The sequence below is a fragment of the Salmo trutta genome, chromosome 20 (genome assembly GCF_901001165.1).
Source record: "Salmo trutta chromosome 20, fSalTru1.1, whole genome shotgun sequence".
Taxonomy (NCBI): Eukaryota; Metazoa; Chordata; class Actinopteri; order Salmoniformes; family Salmonidae; genus Salmo; species Salmo trutta.
In genome coordinates this window covers 14,674,900-14,695,075 of record NC_042976.1, presented here as the reverse complement: position 1 = coordinate 14,695,075, position 20,176 = coordinate 14,674,900, and the positions used below count along the sequence as shown (strand labels likewise).

At 43.0% G+C, this 20,176-nt stretch overlaps 1 protein-coding gene across 1 annotated transcript in view; it reads left to right on the top strand.

The window, feature by feature from the left end:
• The window catches only part of stam2 (signal transducing adaptor molecule (SH3 domain and ITAM motif) 2), a 31,502-nt gene extending 11,602 nt beyond the window's left edge, over window positions 1-19,900 (top strand). Inside the window, exons 5-14 of the mRNA XM_029702375.1 lie at window positions 1,209-1,355; window positions 9,226-9,292; window positions 9,471-9,672; window positions 9,882-9,976; window positions 10,141-10,223; window positions 11,039-11,126; window positions 11,295-11,349; window positions 12,479-12,647; window positions 15,967-16,127; window positions 17,458-19,900. Of these exons, the coding sequence (XP_029558235.1) occupies window positions 1,209-1,355; window positions 9,226-9,292; window positions 9,471-9,672; window positions 9,882-9,976; window positions 10,141-10,223; window positions 11,039-11,126; window positions 11,295-11,349; window positions 12,479-12,647; window positions 15,967-16,127; window positions 17,458-17,626 (1,236 nt within the window). The 3' untranslated portion in view covers window positions 17,627-19,900. The remainder of the gene's footprint in view (window positions 1-1,208; window positions 1,356-9,225; window positions 9,293-9,470; window positions 9,673-9,881; window positions 9,977-10,140; window positions 10,224-11,038; window positions 11,127-11,294; window positions 11,350-12,478; window positions 12,648-15,966; window positions 16,128-17,457) is intronic.
• The last annotated feature ends 276 nt before the right edge of the window (window positions 19,901-20,176 follow it).

Here is a 20,176-nt window from a genome sequence, read left to right as displayed (position 1 = left end):
GGATGAATCCTGGAACATATTCCAGTCTACTAGCAAAACAGTCCTGTAGCGTAGCATCTGTGTCAGACCATTTCCGTGTTGAGCGAGTCACTGGTACTTCCTGCTTTAGTTTTTGCTTGTAAGCAGGAATCAGGAGGATATAATTATGGTCAGATTTGCCAAATGGAGGGTGAGGGAGAGCTTTGTATGTGTCTGTGTGTGTGGGAGTAAAGGTGGTCTAGAGTTGTTTTTTTCCTCTGGTTGCACATGTGACATGCTGGTAGACATTAGGTAAAACGGATTTAAGTTTGCCTCCATCAAAGTCCCCGGCCACTAGGAGCGCTGCTTCTGGATGAGTTTTTTTCTTGTTTGCTTATGCCCTTATACAGCTAGTTGAGCGCAGTCTTAGTGCCAGCATCGGTTTGTGGTGGTAAATAGATGGCTATGAATAATATAGATGGGAACTCTCTTGGTAGATAGTGTGTTCTACAGCTCATCATAAAGTACTCTACCTCAGGCGAGAAATACCTTGAGACTTCTTTAATATTAGACATCGCGCACCAGCTGTTATTGACAAGTAGACACACACCCCTGCCCCTCGTCTTACCAGAAGTAGCTGCTCTGTCCTGATGATGCACGGAATACCAAGCCAGCTCTATATTATCCGTGCCGTCGTTCAGCCAGAACTCGGTGAAACATAAGATATTAGTTTTTAATGTCCCATTGGTAGGATAGTCTTGATCGTAGATCATCCAGTTTATTCTCCAGTGATTTCAGGTTGGGCAGTAGGACGGATGGTAGTGGCGGTTTACCCACTTGCCATTGAATTCTCACAAGGCAGCTCGACCTCCTCCCGCTGTATCTCCGTCTTTTCTTCACGCGAATGACAGGGATTTGGGCCTGGTCTTGGGAAAGCAGTATATCCTTCGCGTTGGACTCATTGAAGAAAAAATCTTAGTCCGGTTCGAGGTAAGTAATTGCTGTTCTGATGTCCAGAAGCTCTTTCGGGTCATAAGAGACGGTAGAGGCAACATTATGTACAAAATAAGTTAAAAACAATGCGAAAAAAACGTACAAAATAGCACAGTTGGTTAGGAACCCGTAAAACGGCAGCCATCCCCTCTGGCGCCATTATTATCATTCAGCTGGCTCTTTGTGTCAATGTTTTGTTTGTATCTACCTCTATCAAATAAGTAGCCTAATAATTATTATTACTATCCCCAATGCAGGCTCACAGCAAGGTGTGTGACAAGCTGAAGGGAATGATGGTGGAGTGGTGTGATGGGTTCCAGAAAGATCCACAGCTCAGTCTGGTCAGTGCCACAATCAAGTCTCTGAGAGAGGAAGGGGTTGTCTTCCCATCATCTGGGTCACAGGTAATGTAGTCAACAATCTATCGTCTATCACTCTAACCCAGTGTTGCCTCTATCATTGTATAGGCCAGGCAGTTTCCCCTCACTACTAACTGTTACCCCCTTCCTAAAAGAGTTCGTTTTTTTATTTGTTTCAATTGGTGCCAATTGGTGCGAGATGGCCTGGATGTGCCTCACCTGGAAAATAGAGCCATTTGAACCGCAATGTCTTTTTTAAAAAGTATTTTATTATTGTTTTTAACTTTTACCCCTTTTTTTTCTCCCCAATTTCGTGATATCCAATTGGTAGTTAGTCTTGTCCCATCGCTGCAACTCACCTACGAACTCGGGAGAGGTGAAGGTCCTCCAAAACACAACCCTGCCAAGCTGCACTGCTTCTTGACACACTGCTCGCTCAACCTGGAAGCCAACCGTACCAATGTGTCGGAGGAAACACTGTACAACTGGCTACCGAGGTCAGCTTGCAGACACTTGGCCCGCTAAAAGGAGTCGCTAGAGCGCGATGGGCCAAGGTAATCCCGGCTGGCCAAACCATCCCGGGACCCGGACGATGCTGGGCCAATTGTGTGCCGCCTCATGGGTCTCCCTGTCACAGCCGGGATCGAACCTGGGTCTGTAGTAACGCCCCAAGAACATATACTACCCACCACTGTGACCTGTATGCTCTTGTTGGATGGTCCTTGCTTCATATTTGTTGCCAAAAACACTGGCTCCAGGTCATCTACAAGTCTCTGCTAGGTAAAGCTCCGCCTTATCTCAGCTCACTGGTCACCATAGCAACACCCACCTGTAGCACGCGCTCCAGCAGGTATATTTCACTGGTCATCCCCAAAGCCAACACCTCTTTTGGCTGCCTTTCCTTCCAGTTCTCTGCTGCCAATGACTGGAACAAATTGCAAAAATCACTGAAGTTGGAGACTTATATCTCCCTCACTAACTTTAAGAGTCAGCTGTCAGAGCAGTTTACCGATCGCTGCAGCTGTACACAGCCCATCTGTAAATAGCCCATCCAACCAACTACCTACCTCATCCCCATATTTGTTTTTGTTTTTCTGCTCTTTTGCACACCAGTATATCTACATCCTCATCTCCACATATATCACAGCAGTGTAAATTGCTAAATTGTAATTACTTCGCCACTATGGCTTATTTATTGCCTTACCTCCTTACTTCATTTGCACACACTATATACAGATTTTTATATTGTGTTATTGACTGTACTTTTGTTTATCCCATGTCTAACTGTGTTATTTTTGCCGCACTGCTTTGCTTTATCTTGGCCAGGTCGCAGTTGTAAATGAGAACTTGTTCTCAACTGGCCACCAGGTTAAATAAAGGTGAAATAAAATAAAAGCACTGCGATGCAGTTCCTTAGACTGCTGCGCCACTCGGGAGGCCCCCGTAAACCCAAATTTTTTTACGTGCTATATCAGTACTTTACCCTCTTACAGGGCGCTATGCTGACATTTTTTACAAAATCAAGAAATTTAGGAGCACAAATAAAAAAATATTCAAAATTTTTTCATAACAATTGCCAGCAATAGCAAAATACAGGTTTAAGGAGCACCAGAATTTTGGGGGGGCTATGAATCTTTTGTAGCTCATCTCCTGAAGAAGCTATTTTCCGTTTCCTTTTTGTTCCACTAAATGTTATCTGGGTGTGTTTTTTTTTCTTCATAATTTTTATTTTTATTTAAGTGTAAAAAAAATTCTAGGCACCAAATAAAAATTCCAAGTAGCACAGCTAAATATTTAGGAGCATAGGTGACTGAAAAGGTAGCATTGTAGAGCCCTGTCTTATTGAAGCTGTCGCCAGACTCGCCAACAAATCCAAGACAACTGTTATCGGCTAGCTCAAACACAAAGCTCTCCTCGTGACTTCAACCTGTGGTCCACTGTAAGCAAATAAGCTCCGTGTGTGTACTTTCACTGGCCCCAGTGCAGTGCGGTCTATCCTTGTCCTCAGTGCGCTGCTCTCCCATGTGTTGCCAATACAGAGGAGGAGGATGGCGCTTGTCTCTGTTTTTAAGGCATGACCTCCGAATGGAATTTCCTCTCACATATTTCATGTAATACCCCAGTTCTCCCTATTTATTTATTTTTTCACCTTTATTTAACCAGGTAGGCTAGTTGAGAACAAGTTCTCATTTGCAACTGCGACCTGGCCAAGATAAAGCATAGCATTCCACACATACAACAACACAGAGTTACACATGGAATAAACAAAACATACAGTCAATAATACAGTAGAACAAAAGAAATCAAAAAGTCTATATACAGTGAGTGCAAATGAGGTAATTTAAGGCAATAAATAGGCCATGGTGGCGAAGTAATTACAATATAGCAATTAAACACTGGAATGGTAGATGTGCAGAAGATGAATGTGCAAGTAGATACTGGGGTGCAAAGGAGCAAGATAAATAAATACAGTATGGGGATGAGGTAGGTAGATAGGTGGGCTGTTTACAGATGGGCTATGTACAGCTGCAGTGATCTGTGAGCTGCTCTGACAGCTGGTGCTTAAAGCTAGTGAGGGAGGTAAGAGTCTCCAGCTTCAGAGATTTTTGCAGTTCGTTCCAGTCATTGGCAGCAGAGAACTGGAAGGAAAGGCGGCCGAGGGAGGAATTGGCTTTGGGGGTAACCAGTGAAATATACCTGCTGGAGCGCGTGCTACGGGTGGGTGCTACTAAGGTGACCAGTGAGCTGAGATAAGGCAGGGCTTTACCTAGCAGAGACTTGTAGATAACCTGTAACCAGTGGGTTTGGCGACGAGTATGAAGCGAGGGCCAACCAACGAGAGTGTACAGGTCGCAATGGTGGGTAGTGTATGGGGCTTTGGTGACAAAACGGATGGCACTGTGATAGACTGCATCCATTTTGTTGAGTAGAGTGTTGAAGGCTACTTTATAGATGACATCACCGAAGTCGAGGATCGGTAGGATGGTCAGTTGAGAACAAGTTCTCATTTACAACTGCGACCTGGCCAAGATAAAGCAAAGCAGTGCGACACAAACAACAACACAGAGTTACACATGGAATAAACAAACATACAGGCAATAATACAATAGAGAAAGTCTAAATACAGTGTATGCAAATGAGGTAGGATAAGGGGGTGAGCAATAAATAGGCCATAGTGGCGAAATTATTACATTATGGCAAATTTAAACACTGCTGTGATAGATGTGCAGAAGATGAGTGTGCAAGTAGCGATACTGGGGTGCAAAGGAGCATAACAATATGGTGATGAGGTAGTTGGATGGTCTATTTACAGATTGGCTATGTAAAGGTGCAGTGATCTGCTTAAAGCTAGTGAGGGAGATATGAGTCTCCAGCTTCAGTGATTTTTGCAGTTCGTTCCAGTCATTGGCAGCAGAGAACTGGAAGGAAAGGCGGCCGAGGGAGGAATTGGCTTTGGGGGTAACCAGTGAAATATATCTGCTGGAGCGCGTGCTGCGGGTGGGTGCTGCTAAGGTGACCAGTGAGCTGAGATAAGGCGGGGCTTTACCTAGCGACGACTTATAGATGACCTGGAGCCAGTGGGTTTGGCGACGGATATGAGGCGAGGGCCAGCCAACGAGAGCATACAGGTCGCAGTGGTGGGTAGTATATGGGGCTTTGGTGACAAAACGGATGACACTGTGATAGACTGCATCCAATTTGCTGAGTAGAGTGTTGGAAGCTATTTTGTAAATGACATCGCCGAAGTCAAGGATCGGTAGGATAGTCAGTTTTACAGCATGTTCGGCAGCATGAGTGAAGGATGCTTTGTTGCGAAATAGGAAGCCGATTCTAGATTTAATTTTGGATTGGAGATGCTTAATGTGAGTTTGGAAGGAGAGTTTACAGTCTAACCAGACACCTAGGTATTTGTAGTTGTCCACAAATTCTAAGTCAGAACCGTCCAGAGTAGTGATGCTGGACGGGTGGGTAGCGATCGGTTGAAGAGCATGCATTTAGTTTTGCTTGCATTTAAGAGCAGTTGGAGGCCACGGAAGGAGAGTTGTATGGCATTGAAGCTCGTCTGGAGGTTAGTTAACACAATGTCCAAAGAAGGGCAAAAAGTATACAGAATGGTGTCGTCTGCGTAGAGGTGGATCAGAGAATCACCAACAGCAAGAGTGACATCATTGATGTATACAGAGAAAAGACTCGGCCTGAGGATTGAACCCTGTGGCACCCCCATAGACTGCCAGAGGTCCGGACAACAGGCCCTCCGATTTGACACACTGAGCTCTGTCTGAGAAGTAGTTGGTGAACCAGGCGAGGCAGTCATTTGAGAAACCAAGGCTGTTGACTCTGCCGATAAGAATGTGGTGATTGACAGAGTCGAAAGCCTTGGCCAGGTCGATGAATACGGCTGCACAGTAATGTCTCTTATCGATGGCGGTTATTATATCGTTTAGGACCTTGAGCGTGGCTGAGGTGCACCCATGACCAGCTCGGAAACCAGATTGCATAGCGGAAAAGGTACGGTGGGATTCGAAATGGTCGGTGATCTGTTTCTTGAGTTGGCTGTCGAAGACCTTAGAAAGACAGGGTAGGATAGATATAGGTCTCTAACAGTTTGGGTCTAGAGTGTCTCCCCCTTTGAAGAGGGGGATGACCGCGGCAGCTTTCCAATCTTTGGGGATCTCAGATGATACGAAAGAGAGGTTGAACACGCTAGAAATAGGGGTTGCAACAATTTCGGCGGATAATTTTAGGAAGAGAGGGTCCAGATTGTCTAGCTCGGCTGATTTATAGGGGTCCAGATTTTGCAGCTCTTTCAGAACATCAGCTATCTGGATTTGGGTGAAGGAGAAATGGGGGAGGCTTGGGCCAGTTGCAGTGAGGGGTGCAGGGCTGTTGACCGGGGTAGGGGTAGCCAAGTGGAAAGCATGGCCAGCCGTAGAAAAATGCGTATTGAAATTCTCAATTATCGCAGATTTATCGGTGGTGACAGTGTTTCCTAGCCTCAGCACAGTGGGCAGCTGGGAGGAGGTGTTCTTATTCTCCATGGACTTTAGTGTCCCAGAACTTTTTGTAGTTAGTGCTGCAGGATGCAAATGTCTGTTTGAAAAAGCTAGCCTTTGCTTTCCTAACTGCCTGTGTATATTGGTTCCTAACTTCCCTGAAAAGTTGTATATCGCGGGGGTTATTCGATGCTAATGCAGTACGCCACAGGATGTTTTTGTGCTGGTCAAGGGCAGTCAGGTCTGGAGTTAACCAAAGGCTATATCTGTTCCTGGTTTTACATTTTTTGAATGGGGCATGCTTATTTAAGATGGTGAGGAAAGCACTTTTAAAGAATAACCAGGCATCCTCTGCTGACGGGATGAGGTCAATATCCTTCCAGGATACTGCTCGCTGAAGTGTTTTAGGGAGCATTTGACAGTGATGATCGGTGGTCACTTGACCGCACACCCATTACGGACGCAGGTAATGAGGCAGTGATCACTGAGATCCTGGTTGAAGACAGCAGATGTGTATTTGGAGGGCAGGTTGGTTAGGATGATATCTATGAGGGTACCCGTGTTTACGGATTTGGGGTTGTACCTGGTGGGTTCATTGATAATTTGTGTGAGATTTAGAGCATCAAGCTTAGATTGTAGGATGGCTGAGGTGTTAAGCATGTCCCAGTTTAGGTCACCTAATAGCAGGAGCTCTGAAGATAGATGGTGGGCAATCAATTCACATATGGTGTCCAGGGCACAGCTGGGGGCAGAAGGTGGTCTATAGCAAGCGGAAACGGTAGGAGACTTGTTTCTGTAGAAGTGGATTTTTAAATGTAGAAGCTCAAATTGTTTGGGCACAGACCTGGATAGTAAGACAGAACTCTGCAGGCTATCTCTGCAGTAGATTGCAACTCCACCTCCTTTGGCAGTTCTATCTTGTCGGGAAATGTTATAGTTAAAGATGGAAATTTCAGGGTTTTTTGTTGTCTTCCTAAGCCAGGATTCAGACACGGCTAGGACATCCAGGTTGGCAGAGTGTGCTAGGGCAGTGAATAAAACAAACTTAGGGAGGAGGCTTCTAATGTTAACATGCATGAAACCAAGGCTTTTACGGTTACAGAAGTCAACAAATGAGAGCGCCTGGGGAATGGGAGTGGAGCTAGGCACTGCAGGGCCTGGATTAACCTCTACATCACCAGAGGAGGAGTAGGATAAGGGTACATCTAAAAGAACTGGTCGTCTAGTACTTTCAGAACAGAGAGTAAAAGGAGCAGATTTCTGGGCACGGTAGAATAGATTCATGGCATAATGTACAGACAAAGGTATGGTAGGATGTGAATACAGTGGGGGTAAACCTGTGCATAGAGTGACGATGAAAGAGATATTATCTCTAGAAATATCATTTAAACCAGGTGATGTCACCGCATGTGTGGGAGGTGGAACTAAAGTGTTAACTAAGACATATTGAGCAGGGCTAGAGGCTCTACAGTGAAATAAGATAATAATTACTAACCATAACAGCAATGGACAAGGCATATTTACGTTAGGGAGAGGCATGCGTAGCCAAGTGATCATAGCAGTCCAGTGAGTGGCTTCAGGCAGCTAGCGGGCCGGGGCTAGCAAGCTAGCAGAAGGGGATTAGAATTCCTTTTGTGATTGTGAGGGACGGTCTGGTACTCTATTCATTTGGTTGAGATGGTGGGCTGAGTGTCCTATCCTATATTAAAGGCCCAATGCAATGAAAATTCAGTTTTTCCTATTTTGTATGATATTGTACAACAGCTGATGAAACTAACACTGTAAAACTGTTAAAACATTTCATCAGTGTTATTTCCTGATAGTTGCTGGTTGAAAATACAGTCTTCACAGGAACTTCTAATCAGCAGTTTTGCATGGGTAGGAGTTTCGGCTTTCCATGGTGACATTACCATGCGGTAAATTGGTTAATAGTCCAATCAAAGAGATCCAAACCGCTCTGCAAATAACAGCTACTTTTCAGTTTCCCCCTCCCAACTCAGATCATCACTCCAAACTAAATTCTTGCTTGAGAGATGGCCTAGTTAAAAAAAATAAAATCTATTAAATGAAAGTACTTTATTGTTACACAGAAATGATTTGTTATTGATATAAAACTGCTGCATTGGGTCTTTAATAAATGACTCTGAAGTATTTTCTACTGAAACTGACTTTTCCCAACCCCTCTCACAGACAGTAATTTATTCTTCATACTGTAGTCAATGTCACTGTTTTCCAGATGTTAGGCTATATTTGTTTGCATATGAAGCGATTACAATTTCATGGCATTCAATGTCCTATTTCATTTTAGGAGCTCCTTTACTCTTAAGGAATCCACATTTTTGTGACTTTCTTTGTATTTTCTTTGGTCTTCGGCAAGTTTTTTATTGGCTGTTCGTGCACACACTTTTTTTCTTGAGGCAAACAGAAGTCTACGCCCCTTTGTCTGTGATTGGTCAACAGTAGGGATTCTTCAATGAAGTGTCATTCAACGAGAGACAAATCGTTTTCAAAAATGTTTTCACTTGAGAAATACTGCAGCAAACACCTAAGTTATATGTAAAATTGTGTGACTAAGATATCTACAAAACGTAAATGAATAACTGATTTCTTATTTTAGATGAATTCTGACGTTACGGCGTCTCAAGATGGACAAACAGTACTATTGCCGCTTTTTCTTGTTTTTCAAGCAAGGTCTTTCAAGGGAGTATGCAAGCACATTCGTTTGGTTCGCCTAGCCGAGTTTGGGTAGGCCGAACCAAAGCATGCTGACGTCTTTACTCGCTCTCAGTTTACTCCCAAAATACTGCCTGTAAAGCCTGTAGTACCTATCAATCCCTACAGGTGGCACCACAGTCACAGCTAATCCCAAATCCCCTCTGCTCTGGAAGGCTTCTCTCTAACCAACCACCTCTTATCAACAGGGGTCCAGCCTAAAGGGCACCACTCCTGCTGTTAGTAAACCATCTGACGATGACGACCTGGCCAAAGGTACAAATAATATCCAACAGATTCTAGAATACCACATCATATTACATTATGAATTGTGCATGTTGATGAATGAATGAATGAATACATTTATTAGACACATTAAAATCATTGAGAATGACAGTGTAGAGCAGTGTATTTCCATTTTGTTCCACTGCCTCTGTCCTCCTCCCATCTGCAGCCATCGAGCTGTCCCTGCAGGAGCAGAAGCAGTATGTGGAGACGCGACCCCTCACCGTGACCGCCGACCCCCCCTTCAATACCAACGGGGGCGGGGGTAGCAGGGACTCCCGGAAGTTGCGGGCGCTCTACGACTTTGAGGCGGCCGAGGACAACGAGCTCACCTTCAAGACCGGAGAGCTCATCCTCGTCCTGGACGACAGGTAGCTAACGACATGTTGCTATGGAAACCTGGCTCTGAGCCCCCTGCTGTGATGACTCATATGATGGCCTACTGTATAGGCAAATATGGGAACAACAGTTCTTCAGTTACATGTCTGTTGTTCTGCAGTGCATGCATTCATTTAATTTATAATGGGAAGTGTTTACTTACAAGAATGTTTGAACGGATTTAACCATGTTGATGCCACAGTGACCCAAACTGGTGGAAAGGAGAGAACCACAGAGGAGTAGGTCTCTTCCCGTCCAACTTTGTCACGACCAACCTCAACGCTGAGCCTGAACTAGGTACGTTTCCCCTCTTTATCCTGTCCAGTACCATACCTCACTCTTGTACCACCATACGGAGAGTCCTTCTAGTGTTTGGTTTCATGTTTTAAATCCTGACTCTAAAGTGGCTCTGAATAAGAGCATTAGCTAAATGCCTAAAATGTAAATCCCTCTCCTAACAGTAACGTATGTGGAGAAGACACCAGCCCCGGAGGAGCCCAGCATAGAAGCCAACGTAGAGCCTGAGCCTGTCTTCATAGATGAGGTGGGTGCTTCTACGTACCGGACCTACTGCATGGCTGTCCATACATGTAGGCCTATATCATGTTATATCATCATGTATCTTTTCTTAGATATAATCAGTTTGGCCATTGAAAACCCTCTTCATCAGTCCGTCAGTTGTAACTTAGTTACATTTACATTTTAGTCATTTAGCAGACGCTCTTATCCAGAGCAACTTACAGTAGTGAATACATACATTTCATTTTCATTTCATGCATTTTTTTATTTTTTTTGTACTGGCCCCCCGTGGGAATCGTGGGAATCGTGGGAATCGAACCCACAACCCTGGCGTTGCACATACCATGCTGGTGTTGCAAACACCATGCTCTACCAACTGAGCCACAGGGAAGGCGTGTTAAATGTTTAGAATGGTTAATAAAGTCTGACATTATTTGTTATACAAAGTTGCAATGTAACATCGTATAACAAGAATCTTTCTCCCACCTCTCTCCCGCTCTCATCCCCACCTCTCTCCCTTTTTTCTCTCTTCCTCCCCCTTTCTTCTTCCCCCTCTGTTCCTTCCCCCTCTCCCACCTCTCTTCCTCCCTCTCCCTCATCCCTACCCCTCTCCCTCATCCCCACCCCTCTCTCTCTTCCTCTCTCTCTCATCCCCACCCCTCTCTCTCTCTTCCTCCCTCTCCTCTCTCTCTCTGTCTCTCCCCTCTCTCTCTCTTCCTCCCTCTCCTCTCTCTCTCTCTCCTCTCTCTCTCTCTCCCCTCTCTCTTCCTCCCTCTCCTCTCTCTCTCTGTCTCTCCCCTGTCTCTCTCTTCCTCCCTCTCCCCCTCTCTGTCTCTGCAGGAGAAGATGGATAGAGCGTTGTATCTACTCCAGAACACAGACCCTGCTGATGCAGCACCTGACTGCCAAGAGCTGGTCCAACTGGAGGGTATAAAACAATGACTTAATGCTCTGATAAATCCTAGTAGCCATGCTCACTGACACTGCAGTTGGACTATTTTATAACACACACACACACAGTGTAGTTGGCTTCATCACTGCACCCACACTGTTTTTGTCTGTTTAGCCTCACCTTATCAATGCTTTACCCACCCAGGTGCTTGTGAGCAGATGAATCCAATGATTGATGACAAGCTGGAAGACATTGACAGGTAAAATGAATTTAACTGTAGTATAATTACCGTAATTTCCGGACTATTAAGCGCACCTGAATATAAGCCGCACCCACTGAATAAAAAAAAAAAAAGTATTATTTTGAACATAAATAAGCCGCACATGTCTATAAGCCACAGGTGCCTACCGGTACATTGAAACAAATGAACTTTACACAGGCTTTAACGAAACACGGCTTGTAACAAAAATAAATAGGCTTTAACGAAACACGGCTTGTAACAAAAATAAATAGGCTTTAACGAAACACGGCTTGTAACAAAAATAAATAGGCTTTAACAAACACGGCGTGTAACAAAAATAAATAGGCTTTAACGAAACACGGCTTGTAACAAAAATAAATAGGCTTTAACGAAACACGGCTTGTAACAAAAAATAAAAAATTAGCAGTAAGCTTTAGTTGTCTTTTTGCACTGAGTCAATTCCTCACGCTGCTGTTTCCAACGTCTTATCATCGACTCATTAAGACCAAGCTCCCGTGCAGCAGCTCTATTTCCTTTTCCAACAGCCAGATCAATCGCCTTCAACTTGAAAGCTGCATCATATGCATTTCTCCATGTCTTTGCCATGATGAGGGTGACAAAATGACTACCGTAATCAGAATGATGGGAAGTTTGAGAGCGCTCGATTTAATCTAAACAGTAAACAAAAAAGTTGTTTGACCTTAACCCGTTCGGCAATTTCATTGGTCTAATGAAAGCTTCACGCCGCCAAAAAACTGAGCACGTCACAGAATGTTTTTTTTGGAGGAGAAAAAATTGAAAGCGGGGAAAAATCCATATATTAGCCGCGTCATTGTTTAAGCCGCGAGGTTCAAAGCCTGGGAAAAAAGTTGCGGCTTATAGTCCGGAATTTACGGTATTCATAATGGACTATATTTTCAATTGTATGTTAGAGGCTATACTGTTGCATGTCAGAGTTTTATTTCTATTGGTTAGGCATATATGTTGTACAGAGTTATTCAAATTGTATGTAGTTATACATACTTGATATAGTTTATATTGACTGTATCTGGATGACCACTACGATCATCAGTCTTTGTCCTTCAGGTGTGGTGATGACCTCTACTCCACCCCTCCCACTCTCTCTCTCTCCCTCCCTCCCTGGCAGGCAACATTCTGAGCTGTCTGAGCTGAATGTGAAGGTGCTGGAGGCCTTGGAGCTCTATAACAAACTGATGAACGAGGCACCGTTCTACACAGCTTACTCCAAACTGCAGTCCCAGCAGCAACCGCAGCAGCAGCCCCAATACGCACCTGCCTCCCAAGTCCCCATTCAGGTCAGGAGAAACAAACTATCTAACCACTGTCACATACACTACATGACCAAAAGTATGTGGACATCTGCTCGTCAAACATCTCATTACAAAATCGTGGGCATTAATATGGAGTTGGTCCCTCCTTAGATGTTGGAACATTGCTCCATTCAGCCACAAGAGCATTAGTGAGGTTGGGCGATTAGGCCTGGCTCGCAGTTGACGTTCCAATTCATCCCAAAGGTGTTCAATGGAGTTAAGGTCAGGACTCTGTGCAGGCCAGTCAAGTTCTTCCACACCGATCTCGACAAACCATTTCTGTATGGACCTCGCTTTGTGCACGGGGGTGTTGTCTTGCTGAAACAGGAAATGGCCTTCCCCAAACTGTTGCCACAAGTTGGAAGCACAGAATCGTCTAGAATGGCATTGTATGCTGTTACGTTAAGATTTCCCTTCACTGGAACTAAGGGCCCTAGCCCAAACCAGGAAAACAGTCCCAGACCATTTTTCCTCCTCCACCAAACTTTACAGTTGGCACTACGCATTGGGGCAGGTAGCACTCCCCCGCCATCCACCAAACCCAGATTTGGTCGTCAGAATGCCAGATGGTGAAGTTTGATTCATCACTCCGGAGAACGCGTTTCTACTGCTCCAAAGTCCAATGGCGGTGAGCTTTACACCACTCCAGCCGACGCTTGGCATTGCGCATGGTGATTTTAGACTTGTGTGCGTGCGGCTGCTCGGCCATGGAAATCCATTTCATGAAGCTCCCGACGAACAGTTCTTGTGCTGACGTTGCTTCCAGAGGCAGTTTGGAACTCGGTAGTGAGTGTTGCAACCGTGGACAGACAATGTTTTACACACTACGCGCTTCAGCGTTCCCGTTCTGTGAGCTTGTGTGGCCTACCACGTTGTGGCTGAGCCGTTGTTGCTCCTAGACGTTTCCACTTCACAATAACAGCACTTACAGTTGAGCGAGGAAAAAAATTTGACCAACTGACTTGTTAGAAAGGTGGCATCTTATGACGGTGCCATGTTGAAAGTCACTGAGCTCTTCAGTAAGGCCATTCTACTGACAATGTTTGTCTATGGAGTAGAGGTCGACCGATTAATCGGAATGGCCGATTTAATTAGGGACGATTTTTAAAAGTTTTCATAACAATCGGTAATCGGCATTTTTTTTTGACACCGATTATAGCTGATTACATTGCACTCCACGAGGACACTGCGTGGCAGGCTGATCACCTGTTACGCGAGTGAAGCAAGGAGCCAAGGTAAGGTGCTAGCTAGCATTCAACTTATCTTATAAAAAAACAATCAATATTAACATAGTCACTAGTTAACTACACATGGTTGATGATATTACTAGTTTATCTAGCTTGTCCTGCGTTGCATATAATCGATGCGGTGCCTGTTAATTTATCATTGAATCACAGCCTACTTCGCCAAACGGGTGATTTTAACAAGCGCATTCGCGAAAAAAGCACTGTCATTGCACCAATGTGTACCTAACCATAAACATCAATGCCTTTCTTAAAATCAATACACAGAAGTATATTTTTTTAAACCTGAATATTTAGTTAAAATAAATTAATGTTAGCAGGCAATATTAACTAGGCAAATTGTGTCACTTCTCTTGCATTCATTGCACGCAGAGTCAGGGTATATGCAACAGTTTGGGCCGCCTGGCTCATTGCGAAAAAATTTGCCAGAATTTTACATAATTATGACACAACATTGAAGGTTGTGCAATGTAACGGCAATGTTTAGACCCATGGATGCCACCCGTTGGATAAAATACAGAACGGTTCCGTATTTCACTGAAAGAATAAACGTTTTGTTTTCGAAATGATAGTTTCCGGATTTGACCGTATTAATGACCTAAGGCTCGTATTTCTGTGTTATTATATTATAATTGAGTCTATTATTTGATAGTGCAGTCTGACTGAGCGGTGGTAGGCAGCAGCAGGCTCGTAAGCATTCATTCAAACAGCACTTTCCTGCGTTTGCCAGCAGCTCTTTGCAATGCTTCAAGCATTGCGCTGTTTATGACTTCAAGCCTATCAACTCCCGAGATTAGGCTGGCAATACTAAAGTACGTATTAGAACATCCAATAGTCAAAGGTATATGAAATACAAATGGTATAGAGAGAAATAGCTCAGTTGGTAGAGCATGGTGTTTGCAACGCCAGGGTTGTGGGTTCGATTCCCACGGGGGGCCAGCACATAATTTTTTTTTATTGAATGTATGAAATGTATGCATTCACTACTGTAAGTCGCTCTGGATAAGAGCGTCTGCTAAATGACTAAAATGTAAAAATGTATAACTACAACCTAAAACTTCTTCCCTGGGAATATTGAAGACTCATGTTAAAAGGAACCACCAGCTTTCATATGTTCTCATGTTCTGAGCAAGGAACTTAAACGTTAGCTTTTTTACATGGCACATATTCCACTTTTACTTTCTTCTCCAACACTTTGTTTTTGCATTATTTTTACCAAATTGAACATGTTTTATTATTTATTTGAGACTAAATAGATTTTATTGATGTATTATATTAAGTTAAAATAAGTGTTCATTGTTCATTCAGTATTGTTGTAATTGTCATTATTACACATCCTGTGTTATTTATATATACACAACCTGTGTTATTTATTTATTTATTTATTTATTTATTTATATATATATATATATATATATAAATATAAATTGTCCGATTTAATCGGTATCGGGTTTTTTTGGCCCTCCAATAATCGGTAACGGTATCGGCGTTGAAAAATCCTAATCGGTCGACCTCTACTATGGAGATTGAAAGGCTGTGTGCTCGAGTTCATACACCTGTCAGCAACGGGTGTAGCTGAAATAGCCCAATCTGCTAATTTGAAGGGGACACACGTGTATGTGGCCTCGGTGAAGGCAGAGAGACTTTCAAAATGGCATCCTATTCATGGCCTAGTTAAGTAAAAAATAAAAAAAATCATATGGTGGGCTCTGGTCAAAAGTAGTGAACTATATAGGGAATAGGATTCCATTTCAGATGCAGACCATATGTGTGTTTTGTCTGCTGTGCTGTTTGTCCCTGATGATGGATGTCAGTCCCTCCTTGGAGACTCCAGTGGTCATGCTTGGACTGTTTTACTACCTCATTTTCTGCACTGCTCTGCAAAACCGGTTTAGAAACAATCTCTTCCTTGTTGTGTACCTGGCTGCACCTGTAGTAATGTTGGTTGTATAGTAATGTATAGTTTACTGGAGTAATGCAATGTATACTGTACTATGATATGTGCTTTACCCAATTTCACATTGAACTTTCTCTTTTTGCTCCCCCCCTCCCTCTCTCAGGGTTACCCAGGACAGCCTGGTGGTTCCTACATGCCTCCAGGGATGCCCCAGGGCCCCCCAGCCCAGCAGGCATACATGGGCTCGGACCAGCCCGGACCCCTCCACTCACTCCCCCCTAACGTCACATCTCCCAACGGTCAGCCAGCACAGCTTCCTTACAGGTAAGCCTCGTACTTTACAGGGTTACACGTCTCCTCGGTATACCAGTACTTTACAGCGTTCCACGTCTCCTTTGTATACCAGCCCTGACTAGGCAACTAGCAAGCTAAATGGCAGCCATTTTGTGAGGCCATTCTTGTGTCTGCATGTTTGTGTTTTGAGACATCCCACTTGTGGATTTGTGAGTATTACATTTTTGGGGGTGGCATTGCTCCTGTGTTAAGAGGGTTAAATGTCTGTCTTAACCTCTCTAGGGGGTGTGGGACGGTAGCGTCCCACCTGGCCAACATCCAGTGAAATTGCAGAGCGGAAAATAAAAAAAAATACTCAATTCAAATATTTAACATTCTTGAAAATATATGTGTTATACATCAAAATAAAGCTTAACTTCTTGTTAATCCAGCCGCCGTGTCATATTTCAAAAAGGCTTTACGGCGAAAGCAAACCATGTGATTATCTGAGGACAGCGCCCCGCATACAAAAGCATAAATCATATTTCAACCAGGCAGGTGCGACACAAAAGTCAGAAATAGCGATATAAACAATGCCTTACCTTTGATCTTCGTATGGTTGTACTCACAAGACTCCCATTTACTCAATAAATGTTTGTTTTGTTCGATAAAGTCCCTCTTTATATCCAAACCTTTGTTTTGTTTGCGCGTTTTGTTCAGTAATCCAATGCCTCAAAGGCAGTCACAGCAGGCAGGCGAAAAATACAAATAGTATTCGTAAAGTTCGTAGAAACATGTCAAACGATGTCTATAATCAATCCTCAGGTTGTTTTTAGCCTAAATAATAGCAATAATATTTCAACCGGACAATAGCGTCGTCAATATAAAAGAAAAACAAGGAAGGCGCACTCTCGGTCACGCGCAGGTAACAGGTCTGGGGACTTCCCACTATCCACTTACTCAAAGTGGTCTTACTCCCTCATTTGTCAGAATACAAGCCTGAAACAATTTCTTACAACTGTTGACATCTAGTGGAAGCCATAGGAAGTGCACGTTGATTCCTAAGTCAATGGATACTGTAATGGCATTCAATAGAAAACTACAAACATTAAAAAATCCCACTTCCTGGATGGATTTTTCTCAGGTTTTCACCTGCCATATCAGTTCTGTTATACTCACATTATTTTAACAGTTTTGGAAACTTTAGAGTGTTTTCTATCCAAATCTGCCAATCCTAGCTTCTGGGCCTAAGTAGCAAGCAGTTTACTTTGGGAACGCTTTTCATCCGGAGGTGAAAATAGTGCCCCCTACCCTAGTGAGGTTAATGCTTGTGTTAGGTAGTAGGTGGCTAATATTGTACCATTCTGTCTCTTCACTGCAGTGTACCATATGCACCTGCCGGATACCCTCCACAGATGGGTGTGGCCCCACAGATGGACATGTCAGCCTATCAGAACGCCAACCTGCCTCCAGCCTCCTATCAAATGGCTGCTCCATCGCAGCAGGCCCCACAGCAGCAACAGGCCTACTATCAGCAGCCTCTCCTATAAAGGCAGGCCGTGCAATACTATCAGGGCTGTCTGAGTGAGCAGCAGCATATCCCCACCAACAGACACAGTACAATGACACAATCCTCCCCCTCTTTTGTCCTTTATGAAAAAATGATGGCAATGGTATGAGGTATGCTTGTGTCCCATATGGCAACCTATTCCCTATGTAGTGCTCTACTTTTGACCAGGACCCATAGGGCTCTGGGCAACAGTAGCACACTATTTGGGAAATAGAGAGTCATTTGGAACACCGCCTAGATTGTCACAAAGGTCAGTGTCTGTCTGAGAGGTGTGGAGACCCACCGGAGGAGACCAAATGCCAACCTACCACCCACCCACCACGGCCTGTTTGGAAGGGATGAATGTTTTGCAACAGTGTGTGAAATAAGTACTTTTCCTTGTCTTGGTTTGCCTCTTTAAAACAGTTAAGGGGGCAGCTCAACAGCTGATAATTTCCAAACTGCTTCATTAATGTTGTGTGTATTTGTCCTTGTTCAGAGATATCTTTTGTTTGTTTTTTTAATCATCTTCTATTTTAAAATGTTTGTTTTTCTGTTCACTGCCTGGTTTGGTGTCTGTCTGTCTGGAGATCAGTCCAAATGAAGGAGCCCATGACTGGCCAGGACCAGGGTTCGAGTCAATCCTTTTACATTCAGTCAATTCCAAATGGAATTGACCCCAACCCTGGCCAGGACTTTTCTATCCCCCTCTCTCTAACAGCGTCATCCACTTTAGTTGACCCTTCTTGGGGCCAAAGGTTATGGAGTGCTCTAGGTATAAGTCTTTTTGTGCTATAACCAGTAGCATGTTTTATTAGATACTATGGTACAGTTAGAGATTAGCTTCCCATACACTGCCTGCCTTGAAACACTCTTTGGGTGTTTAATATGTTCTAGGAGGACACATTTTACAATTTTCATTTGTGTGCAACTTCGAGGTGATTTTGTTGTGAAATTAACTGAGAAGTCATTGTTAAATAAATTTAGAATTGTGACCATGCAGCTTTTCCAAATTACTGCTAGTAGGTTAAGTGCACATTTTCATACACATCACTTTTTTTTAGTAATGCAAATGTAACCTAGCTTGGGTGCCTGTCTGTTTCTACTCTATTGCCAACTCCTTATGGAATTTGTCATGTTTGCCTTGACAATGACAACAATGCAGTTGGCAAGACAGCATAAACAGATCTGGGACCAGGCTAAATGGAATCTTCAGATGGTTGTTAATTAACAACATTCATGTGCCAAGGCTCTTGGCAACTTGGTAGATGTCCTATATACCTTGAGTAAGTTGTAATCGCAAGATATAAGAGATTGATTGGGAAATGAGCCAAGTCCTAGCTATTTCTTTCTATGGTCCTTCTTCATTCACTCTTCTGTTGAAAAGGCTTTTGACCATAGACGTTAGTAAAAGATGTTTGTAATTATTAAATTAATATCGGTGTGCTTTTTCATGTTTCTGGGCTGTAGGAGGTCACGTTTTCATATAAATCTTTTTATGGAAATAATGGGTATGTTTGGAATGAATGGCTGTTTGCTCTGCATTTGGACCTTTAATTAGAAATTGTAAATGACATCACTTGTATATTATCTTTCTCTGGATTATATCCATATGATCAGATATTATTTTATGGTTTATAAATGTACGGTATACTTTCCCCTTTAATACTTTTTGGTTTTACTTTATTTGTGTCAGAACAAATGGCTACCGTGACCAACAGTTAGAACCGGCTCATTGGTCTTTATTGATAAACGTGTGAATTGTACAAAGTTTTATAGCTAGAGAACTGTTTGGCCTAAAATGTTCATCTGAAATGAAACTGTTGGGTGTAACCGAGGACCAGATTTATTTTCTTTCCCCCCCCTTTAGCTGGATAGTCTACTCTGACTAAAATAACTGTGTACACTTTATTTTTTCTTTATCTGCATCTGAAAAGGTGTTGTATATTAGATGTAAAATATCTTCTGGCATTGTCGGTATTGCACCTTAACTTTGTAAACATTTTATTTACCACTGGATGCCTTGTTTTCTTTAAAAATAAAATAAAAATGGAAACATCTTTTGGGAAAGGAATTGACGCTGAAGCTGCTGTATATCTAGAACTCTATATATTTAAAAATATTCCAGGGAATGTTCCCATTCAGTACTACCAATTATTATAACTGACTCCATGTTTTGTTACTTCAAGATTTCTCTCTTGTGTTATCATTGTAAATCCTTTTGTAACACCGTCAACTCTAATATTCTTTCAAATAAAATGTACCTGTGTTCAAAGCTTTCTACTGATGGATGAAGTTTTTTCATGTTGTAATGGACGTCTTGTAAGTGCGTTCTGTTGGAGGGGGTACTTTTGAGTCGTTTGAGAACAGTTCAATGACACATATCTGATGTAGAAAGACAATAAAATGAATTTCTATATGCAGCACAGATGCTGTATCTTAATTTGACCCAGTTTCTCAGCAGGAAAATAATCAACTGGAAATGAGAATTATTATGTAAATTATCTTTATTGGGCATTTTTTGTAGGGGTTGGCATATTTTTTCGTTGGG